The sequence below is a fragment of the Aegilops tauschii genome, chromosome 5, assembly GCF_002575655.3.
Source record: "Aegilops tauschii subsp. strangulata cultivar AL8/78 chromosome 5, Aet v6.0, whole genome shotgun sequence".
NCBI classification, from domain to species: domain Eukaryota; kingdom Viridiplantae; phylum Streptophyta; class Magnoliopsida; order Poales; family Poaceae; genus Aegilops; species Aegilops tauschii.
In genome coordinates, this window is record NC_053039.3 from 398,823,936 (window position 1) to 398,834,260 (window position 10,325).

General features: G+C 51.5%; 1 protein-coding gene across 1 annotated transcript; it reads right to left on the reverse strand.

Annotated features, from left to right (window-relative positions):
• Positions 1-5,529: 5,529 nt before the first annotated feature.
• On the reverse strand, positions 5,530-6,872 carry LOC109781525 (protein RADIALIS-like 3). The gene is made up of 2 exons (XM_020340123.4): positions 6,522-6,872; positions 5,530-5,901 (listed from the first exon to the last, which is right to left on the reverse strand). The coding sequence occupies exon 1, from the start codon at positions 6,802-6,804 to the stop codon at positions 6,535-6,537; it is 270 nt and encodes an 89-aa protein (XP_020195712.1). The 5' UTR covers positions 6,805-6,872; the 3' UTR covers positions 5,530-5,901; positions 6,522-6,534.
• Between the last annotated feature and the right edge of the window lie 3,453 nt (positions 6,873-10,325).

The window sequence follows — 10,325 nt, forward strand, 5'->3', positions numbered from 1 at the left end:
TACTGTTGTATGACTTTGTAAGGTCTTGTGTGAATAATTAATAAAGTGGCTGCATGCATCGTCCAGATGCAGAGGCCGGGGGTCCTCCTCCATTTAAAAAAAAACGTATGCACACTCTCGAGCTGCATGCTCTATCCGATCGACGTGATAAGCATATGCTCATGCCTCTTGGAGGTGCAGTAGCCCAGAGCCACGCGCAGAAATTCGCCTTTCTTGTCGGTGCCCACGCTATGGATCGAGCGAGATACTAGCTAGGGAGATAGGCTAGCTAGGGTGGCGGGTGGGTATACGAACGATCGAGCCGAGAGAATCTACGGCACATCCGGAATGGGATGCCCTTTTTTGGCTAAGGAAAAGGAGTAAATATTCTGAATCATGGCTGAAGTGATGCCTGGATTCCAATCCCGCAAGTTGGTGCCTGGAATCTGAGAGGTTCCGTTGGCAGATTTGGGATCCAGTTTGATGCAGATTGTACGTGGTGGCTGCGTGAGCTAGTAAGACACAAAGCATAGACCACGAGTACAAACCCAGTAAAAAACCACTAGAAGAACAGTGATCTCCGTGTTGTGAGGCTGCTAGGTACGTACTACAGCCACAACAGAGGCGAGCTGACAGAGAGAATTCAAGCAGCGTACTTATGTATTTCAGAAAGCATGAGCTCTGCCTAGCTAGCAGAAATTCGCCCTAAGTAAAGTAGCTGACAAGATGCATTTCAGAAAGGAGGTTCAGAAATCAGAATATGACGGGGGATCCTGTCATCCTGAAACCCCGCTTTATGCAAATTATATTTAGGATACTTGTATTTGATAGTCTAGGATTTGTATCCGTCTCCTACCTTATCTTCAGGAGAGGCGTCTTATACTCAATATATACTCGCCCTCGAGTCTTAATAATACATCCATCATATTCCGCAACAATCCCTCTTTCTCCCTTTTAACATGGTATCTATCGCAAGTCGATCCTAAACCCTAGCCGCCGCCGCTTCCGCGCCTGCGCGCCGCCCCCGGGGCGGTCGACCTCCATGACCGCCGTCGGGGGCCGCGCCGCCCGTACCTAGGGTTCGTCCGCCGGCCGTGTTGGCCGGCTGCCCTAGAGAGTCTTTTTCCCGAGCCCTTGCTCCGGGTTTTTTCGCTCTCTCGCAGGTCGTTTTTTGATCGGCATTTTTTTTTTGGTTTTCCGATTTATTCTTGATCGGTTTGCGTCGCCCGCCGCCGCCGTCGATCCCCGTGCGCCTCTACTCCGACCCCGGCGCGACCAGCCGGCCTCTCCTCCGACCCGGCGGCCACGCGTGCCGAGGCGGCCCGTTCGGGCCAGCCGCGGTCCGCGCGTCGGTCCGCCCGTCGCCCTGCGCCGGTTGTCACCGCCCTGTTCCGACCGGGACACCTGCATCGCCGCGACCCGGCGGCCTCGCGCCATGCGTCGGCCAATCATAGCCGACGCTCGCGCGCCGGCCCGCCCATCGATCCACGTCACCCGGCTCCGCCGCGTCTGCACGGCGGCTCGGCGGTCTACCTCGCCAGCCTCGTCCTCGGCTGCATCAGGCTCGTCGGCCGCCTCAACTCGGGCGCCGCTGCTCCGTTGGTCGCTCGGCCCTCGCTGCCCGGGCGTCGGCGCTGCTTTGGCAGCCCGGGTGCCGGTGCAGACGTCCCCTGCCGTCCGTCGTCGCCGGCCTCATCCCGGACTCCGCCGCCACCACTCCTCCACCGAGCGGCGTCCCTGACGTCGCGCGCGATCGGCTTGATCATCCGCTCGCCGCCGCGATCCGCCTCATCTACGCCGCGCGACCGACCTGGCCCTTCGGTTACGCGCGCCTCCGCAGGTCCCGTGAAGATCGTCCCCGAGTTCAGCGCGCCTCTCTACCGATCGAGCATCGGGCTGCCGCTGCCTCGCCCCGTCGGGCCGCAGTGCCGCCGCCCCGTGGTTCTCCTCGCGGCTGCATCGACTCGTGCGTCGCCGCTACGTCGCCCCTTCGGGCCGTAGTGTCGCGATACGCGGTCCCTGCCGCCGTCCCGAGGCCGTCCCTGCGGTTGCACCGACTCGCGAACCGCCGTTGTGTCGCCCCTTCGGGCCGCAACGTCACGGCCCGTGGTCCCCGCCGCCGTCCAGAGGTCTTCCCGCCGTCGCCCCGACCCGCCTGCCGCCACTGCGTTGCCCCTTCGGGCCGTAGTGCCGCGGCCCGTGGTCCGCTCCGCCATCACCGCGCGTCGACCTCCCGTGGTATGCGCCGCGCCGTCTCCCTTGGCGCGGGAACGCCACCGTCCGCGTCGGTCTTCGTCACGCTGTCAGGGTTCTTCGCCTACTTCGAGCACCGCCGCCGCACTCCTAACCTAGCCGCCGCCGCCGCTCTTCTTTGGCCGCCGCCGCGGCTACCTCTGTAGCTGTCGCCGCCGCCCGTCCACCACACTTCGTCTTCAGCGTCGCCGTCATCTACCCCGACCGCTTCATCTACTCCGACAACCGCGGGCGATATTGGCCCCGCGCCGATTGGCGCCGCAACCGTCGTCGAGTCCTTCTCTGCTGGCCTCTCCGACCTCTTCGACATGGTGTACAGTTCATGGAGGTCCCAGTCTACGCATGCCCGGTGCTGGCAACACCGCCGCGTGCCTTCGTCCACGACGTCTCCCCGGACCTGGCAAGCCTGGTGCGGCGCTTCGTCAACTTCGTCTTCGACCGTCTACGCATGCCCGGTGCTGGCAACACCGACGCGTGCCTTCGTCTACGATGTGTCCCCGGGGTTGGCAACCCCGGCGCGACGCGTCGTCAACACCATTCTCCTTTCTGGCGCATCACTTCTTCGACACCACTGCGCCCATGACTAACTCGGCGCCTCCTTGCGCCTGCGGCTCCACGGCGACTCCCTCGACACCGGCTACCCCGACTCGACATCGACCACGGCGTTCTTCGCACGGCTACCTCGACCACGGCTACACCACCCTACGCTCTCGGCTACATCGACATCGGCACAAAGGGCTATCATCCGCTTGAGCAACTTGTCGGCTTCCTCTACAGTCAACGCGTCCGCGACGCGACACCGTCCACGACGCTCCCGCTAGGACTGCGGGGGGATGTCAGTTCGTCGGCTGCTATTCTCTCCAGTCTGACCGTCCGCGACGCTCCTGTTGTTCGCAACGCTACCGCTACGACTGCGGGGGATGTTAGAGATATATTTGGGATACTTGTATTTGGTAGTCTAGGATTTGTAATCCGTCTCCTACCTTATCTCCAGGAGAGGCGTCTTGCCCTCCAAATCTTGTACTCAATATATACTCGCTCTCGAGGCTCAATAATACATCCATCATATTCCGCAACAATCCCTCTTTCTCGCTTCTAACAGATTATATTCCAGCGAGATCGATCTGCTCGGTCCAATGCCTCCCCGATCTACTGTACTGGGGCAAGATGCCCAGTTTCTTTGGTCCACGGCCAGCACCAGACGGACCCGAGCGCCTCCACGTGAGCTAGCTAGCTTCTCTCATAAAGATGGAATATGTGGCAGCGGAATCTCTGCATGGTGGCGTTGGAAAATCTCGCAATGCCATGGCCCCCGTGGCCAACCGAGGAACATGAGCAGAGTCACAGGACCATGGATAGAAGGCATCGCAACCTCATCGTGGCATATTGGTCAAATTCCTTCTCCAAACATATTGGAGTCGTGGCCGGGGAGACCCATTCTTTCTTTTTGGTCTTAGAAGTTGGAATAGATTCTACCAATTGGCGGCTACACATTGGATGGTTGGGATTATGCCAGGATGCAAGGTGCATCAACAGCTACCTACTGCTACAGAGAACATTGCTGCAGAAATGTGGTAGTATATTTTATTTTATTTTTGTAAGCAGCGCCGTAAAGCACTCTATTGGTTAGAGCAACACTAGCCGATCTCCTAAAAAATAAGGAGTATTCGGCTGAGTAAAGCTTAGTGGAGTATTTTTACTCTACTAACTTTTGGCCGGACCTAGCCAATTCCCTTAATATAATGAAGTAATTCATGTAAATTCGATTTGGATATGATGGACATAGATCTTCTAACCGAAATTCGACACATAATTCACATTAACAATCCACCAAAACATAGTCTAGTTTAAACACAAACTTACACCTTACTAATCTGACTTCACGAAGGCCAGCCAGTCCGCCCTAGACATCCCACCACCCGTGGGGTCAGGCCCGTGCCGTCGTTGTCGCGGTCGAGAAAGATTCTTCGCCATTCTTCAACGTCGACGTCATCGTCGCTGCTGCCGCCGTCATTGCCTCCTCCGTTGTCCTCCTCGTCACTTGAGAGGACCGTTTAGATCACTACTAGGTCTTATATTAGTTTACAGAGGATACTAGCTTAAACCCTGAAAATAGTGGAAATCGATCTCATCTCCTTCATGATATGAACTCCAGATTTGTCATCTTCCAAAGGTTCTGCACCATCTGGCAATTAGTCTCAACAATAGTAAATTGAAAAGTGAAAACCATGCTCCACCGTAAGCACAATTGCATCTCGATCTGCAAGCAAGAAGCACACAACAAACATGAGATTTTTTCAGAAATGGAGGTTAAAACCCCCGGCCTCTCAATCAATAGATTCATACATTCATTTTTATTAAATTATTTAACAAAGGTCTGATATACACCAAATAACTCGAAGCCACCACCCAAACCTACAAACTCGACAATGGGGAATGGCATCACTCCCCACCATTTAGAACCGGGCTCACCACCGGTCTGCTCGCATGATGTACCCGGAGCATAGTCCTGATGCAGCAGACCCGATGCGTACACCACATGCACACGTTTCAAAAGTCGCCACCCCATCGATCTGCTGACTCATCTTGAGGAAAGAGATCCGCATTATACTTGCCAGGACGACCGACCATCGACGCCGCCACAGCGCAAAACATGCCACCGTCCTGTGCTCGTCCATCCATTCACATCCGTCACTAAGACTGAGCTACACAATGCCACCAAGACCCGTTGTCGTCGACGCGGTAGACGCCACGCCGCTCCAACTTCCAACCTCCACACCACTCGAGCCTCTGGAGCCCACCGCCCACAGCGCCACGCTCTCCCTAAAACCCAAACCTCCAACACGGCACCTCCATGGATGGTACGGCGCACATGGGGCCGCTACTGCCCAATCCAAGGCTGAAAACATAGATGAAGTTCGGTTTTGGGATGATACTTAAACATGTTTGTGGCTTTACATTGGTTGCTTTGGTTATGTAGAAATAATATGGTCGTTAATAATACAGGAACATACGATCTCCTAGATCTACTGCTGATGAGGAAGGAAGCTACCACGTCAAGGGAAGATCTAGGACACACTTGAACGCCAGCCGGCCGTAATTGTAAATGTTCATATAGTTTCCTATAAACTTGGTCAAACTTTTCAAAGTTTGACTTCAGTCAAAGCTAATATGCGAAATAAGTAAAACGGAGGGAGTACACAAGTTATCGGATGGCACATAGTCATACTCACATCTACTCCATCTTCGTTGGAAGGGATCGATAGTGATAACATGTAAAGTACAAAGTAAACATCGGAGTCTTGAACCAACTGATATTGGCAAATAGGAATATTCTACCAGCACAAGTTCATAAACAGTACACACAAGTACTGGGGATTTACATCACTGTTGTTTACTCCAAAACTTACTGGGGAGGAGTAATACTGTACACAATGAAAAATACAAGCTACCGTCTGCAAGACCAAGCTCAATTGATTTGCTTACAAACCTAATATTATATTATGTACACACACATATGTTTTCTTCTTTTATTCCTAACCAAGTGCCCACAATCTTCGTTATACGGTACATAATTACGCTTGCTTCAGTAACATGGTCCCAGCTAAGGACTAGGTTATCAACACATTATCCTGTTTGCAGGATCTTCAGAATTCAGAAGCTTTCCTCCTGAAAAGAAAAATACAACGAGAAAGGTACCTTGTAAGTTAACTTATCTCAACTTCTCAAATCTAGAACTGGGCTACATTAACATTTGCATTTCAATAGGAGAAACATGCCCTTATTTGGATAGTTTTGTGTGAATGCTAGGCTTGGCAAAAATGAATTCCACTGGATACTTCTCTATATATGTTCTGCAATCTGGGATATGCACCGCTGCAATCTGGTTTTTGGCCCTAAAGGGTGTGCAAAACAGACATCAATTCCCAGCCTTATGCAGGGACGCAGGAACTCTAAGAAAGGGATCTCTAAGATTAGCGCATCCACGCAAGCAAATTGTGCGTGCATGAAGCTGTTCATGTTCAAGGTTCCTGGTCCAGGCTTAAATTATGTGCAATAATAATAGTGCAATCACACTGATGTTTGCAGTGCATCTGGAGCAGAAACAGCCAACGAATCGACAGCATTGACAAGCGGCATTCCATTGCTGTTTCTTTGTTAATTGACAACGTCAACCTAGCTAGCGCATGCTCTACCTTTATTATGACAATTGATTGAGATTGCTATATATCTTTCACACATAAATTGTACTAGAAAAGAGACAAGGATCAGGTTGGGGTTTTGGTTACCTTTATTGATGAATCAGTTCCAAGCCCCCTGGCCCTGGGTGTTGTACTTGGGGAAAGGAACCCTGCCGGAGTCGATCAGCTTGATGTCGCTATCAAGGATCTCGTAGTGGCGGCGCACCTCGTCGGCCGTCTTGGTCCCGCCCATGGCGCGGGACACCTTGAGCCAGCGGTCGGGCGTGCCCTCGCCGTAGTAGGCGAGTGCCTCCTCGAACAGCTTGTTCTCCTTCTTGCTCCACTCCGGGTTGGCGCTGCCGCGGGATGCGCTCCTTGACCCAGAAGACATCTCGAACTGGATCGGCAACCGAGCTACGTTTGCACTGATTGATGGCTTTTGCACTTGAGAAGCTCTGATGGTTATGGTTTGATGACTGCTGTGCTGCGTCGGTGCCCGCTATTTAAAGGCGGTTGGGGCGCCGCCCCGCCGGACTTGTGGCTCGAATGGTATCGCGGGATTGCCATCGGCTTGGGGATTGAAAGGTCAGTGAGGCTAATTAGATTCTCAACTTTTTTGGACGAAGGTGCTTCCTTTGGAATGTAGATTCTGGTGCTGCGATCCGCTTGGGATGACACATAGAGGTGCGCATAATTGGTAGATCCCGCACCCCCTCCGCGCGGACGAAGGAGGACCATCGATCCACGTCAACGTCTCAAATGCATGGCACTGCATCCACAGGTTAAAGAAACCCAGTCCCCGACCCTGGCTCTATCTTTTATTTTCTTGAACCGTGCTCAACCCCTTTCCATTACTCTCATAAAGAAAATATAACTGTTCGTAGTTCAAAAAAAAGTACAACTGTTCAAGAGATTCGTCAGAAGGAAACGATAAAGGGGAAAAGAGCGAGTTATGCACTAACAAGAAACCCAACACGCACGCCTCCAATCGAAATGTGCACTATGGAGCGAAAACATGTTAGCACCTAGCATAGAACCTACACTACACCGGCAGATCAGCAACATCTTGTTAGCTAATCTAGTCGCTAAGAATAAACTCGCAGTAGTTAGTTTGTTTCCAGCTTAGTTTGTCTGGCAAGAGCCCGCGACTTTTGCGCGCCTTGCATGTAGGCTGCATGGGCCTGTAGCACGATGTGACCACATCACATTAGCCCATGCGTTTAGCTCGGGTGGTTTAGCACGACGCGAACTCGTGGGATGGCACGAGTGGTCAGGGTCGTGGCACAAAGGTAGGAAACTACCTGTCACGGTACCCAATAAATAGAGGAAGAATAAACGAGAAAAGTCGCAAGTTTTGCACGCGATGCAAAATCCATGGAGTCTTTCCTTGTGTGATCGAGTGATTAGCGCAGATTAGACTCTAACAATTGGCATCAGAGCCGGTTCACTAGTAGAAAAGAGGGCTTTGGTTCAGGCCAGGTCAGCCCATTAGTCCCGGTTCAGTCCAGAACCGGGACCAATGGGGGCACTGGTCCCGGTTCGTGAGGCCAGGGGCCTGCCGGGCCTCGTGGGGGCATTGGTCCCGGTTCGTCTGGCCCCTTTGGTCCCGGTTGGTGGGAGGAACCGGGACTAATGGGCCTCGCTCCTGGCCCACCACCATTGGTCCCGGTTGGTGGCTTGAACCGGGACCACAGGCTGCCCTTTAGTCCCGGTTCATGCCATGAACCGGGACCAATGGGGTGCCTATATATACCCCTCGCCCGCGAGCAGAGCACTCCAGTGCTCTGTTTTTCTCTGGCCGGCGAGGGGAGGGCTTTGTGGTGCTCTAGCTCACCTCCGATGCACATGAGGTGTTCGATGAAATGCCCGAGCCACACTAGTTAAGCTTTCTCCTCTCGAAGCTCGACCTCAGAGCTCCATTTTCCTCGAGATTTGTCTAGGTTTAGCGGCCCGTCACGTCCCATTCCCGTCTTCACCGCCGTTGATCGCCCGCGCCGATCTCGTCCCCGGCACCACCGTGGCGAGCCTCTTGTTCTTATCTTCTTTCTGAAAGAAAAAATTCTTACTTTAGATAGATACTTGTCTAATTTTCTTACTATTTTATTACTTGTTATTATATAGTGCGATGGTTTTGGTATCCGCCCCTGTCAGCCCTCGTCCTGTCTATGATTCGGATGTGGTATATATTATCTTTATAACTATTGGTTCATTTATTGTTTATGAAAATTATGCCGACCAACGTGACATAGATTTTATTTATCTAGGAGGTATTTGAACCGGAAATTCCAATCGACCCTATTGTCGAGAGGTTAAATTTAGTTGAAGAAGAAAACAATTTCTTGAAGAAAAAAATTAAAAAAATTAAGGAGGTGAAGATGATATTGGAGTTGCATGTTGCGGATGTCGTCGATGATCACAAGATCAAGATGGATGCAATGCGCTTGAAGATTAGAAAGATTAGAAAATATGCCATTCATACCGAGGCTTGGTATCATTATGCCGTTGGATCAATTGTTACCTTGGTTGCGATTATGATTGCATTTGTTTTCGCATTGAAATGTTTTACATAGTTTCAATGTATGGTTTAATTAATTAGATGCTCTGGAGAGCTATATGTTGTTAAATGAGTACTATGTATGTACTTTGGTTTTAATGTGATGATGAACTTCTATTAATTTGGTAACTTAATTATCTATTCGTGATGTTCTGTAATGGTTTTTGACACACTTAATTATATATAATGCACGCAGATGAACCGGCAATGGATGTACGGTGACAGACACACCTCCGAGTACATTAAGGGCGTGCATGATTTTCTCGAAGTGGCTGAGGCAAACAAGCAGAATGGTTTTATGTGTTGTCCATGCCCTAAATGTGGGAATACGAAGTCTTACTCTGACCGGAAAATCCTTCACACCCACCTGCTTTACAAGGGTTTCATGCCACACTATAATGTTTGGACGAGGCACGGAGAAATAGGGGTTATGATGGAAGACGGCGAAGAAGAAGAGGACGATGACAACTATGTGCCCCCTGAATACGGTGATGCTGCAACGGGGGAAACTGCTGAAGATCAAGAGGAACCAGACGATGTGCCCAATGATGCTGCAACGGGGGAAGCTGCTGAAGATCAAGAGGAACCAGTGCCCAATGATAATGATCTCCGCCGGGTCATTGTCGATGCAAGGACGCAATGCGAAAGTCAAAAGAAGAAGCTGAAGTTCGATCGCATGTTAGAGGATCACAAAAAAGGGCTGTACCCAATTGCGAAGATGGCAACACAAAGCTCGGCACCGTACTGGAATTGCTGCAGTGGAAGGCAGAGAATGCTGTGCCTGACAAATGATTTGAGAAGCTATTGAAAATATTGAAGTAGAAGCTTCCAAAGGATAACGAATTGCCCGACAGTACATACGCAATAAAGAAGGTCGTATGCCCTCTAGGATTGGAGGTGCAGAAGATACATGCATGCCCTAATGACTGCATCCTCTACCGCGGTGCGTACAAGGATCTGAACGCATGCCCGGTATGCGGTGCATTGCGGTATAAGATCAGACGAGATGACCCTGGTGATGTTGACGGTGAGCCCGCCAGGAAGAGGGTTCCTGCGAAGGTGATGTGGTATGCTCCTATAACACCACGGTTGAAACGTCTGTTCAGAAACGAAGAGCATGGCAAGTTGATGCGATGGCACAGTGAGGACCGTAAGAAAGACGGGAAGTTGAGAGCACCCGCTGACGGGTCGCAGTGGAGAAAAATCGAGAGAAAGTACTGGGCTGAGTTTGCAGCTGACCCAAGGAACGTATGGTTTGGTTTAAGCACGGATGGCATTAATCCTTTCGGGGAGCAGAGGAGCAATCACAGCACCTGACCCGTGAATCTATGTATGTATAACCTTCCTCCTTGGATGTG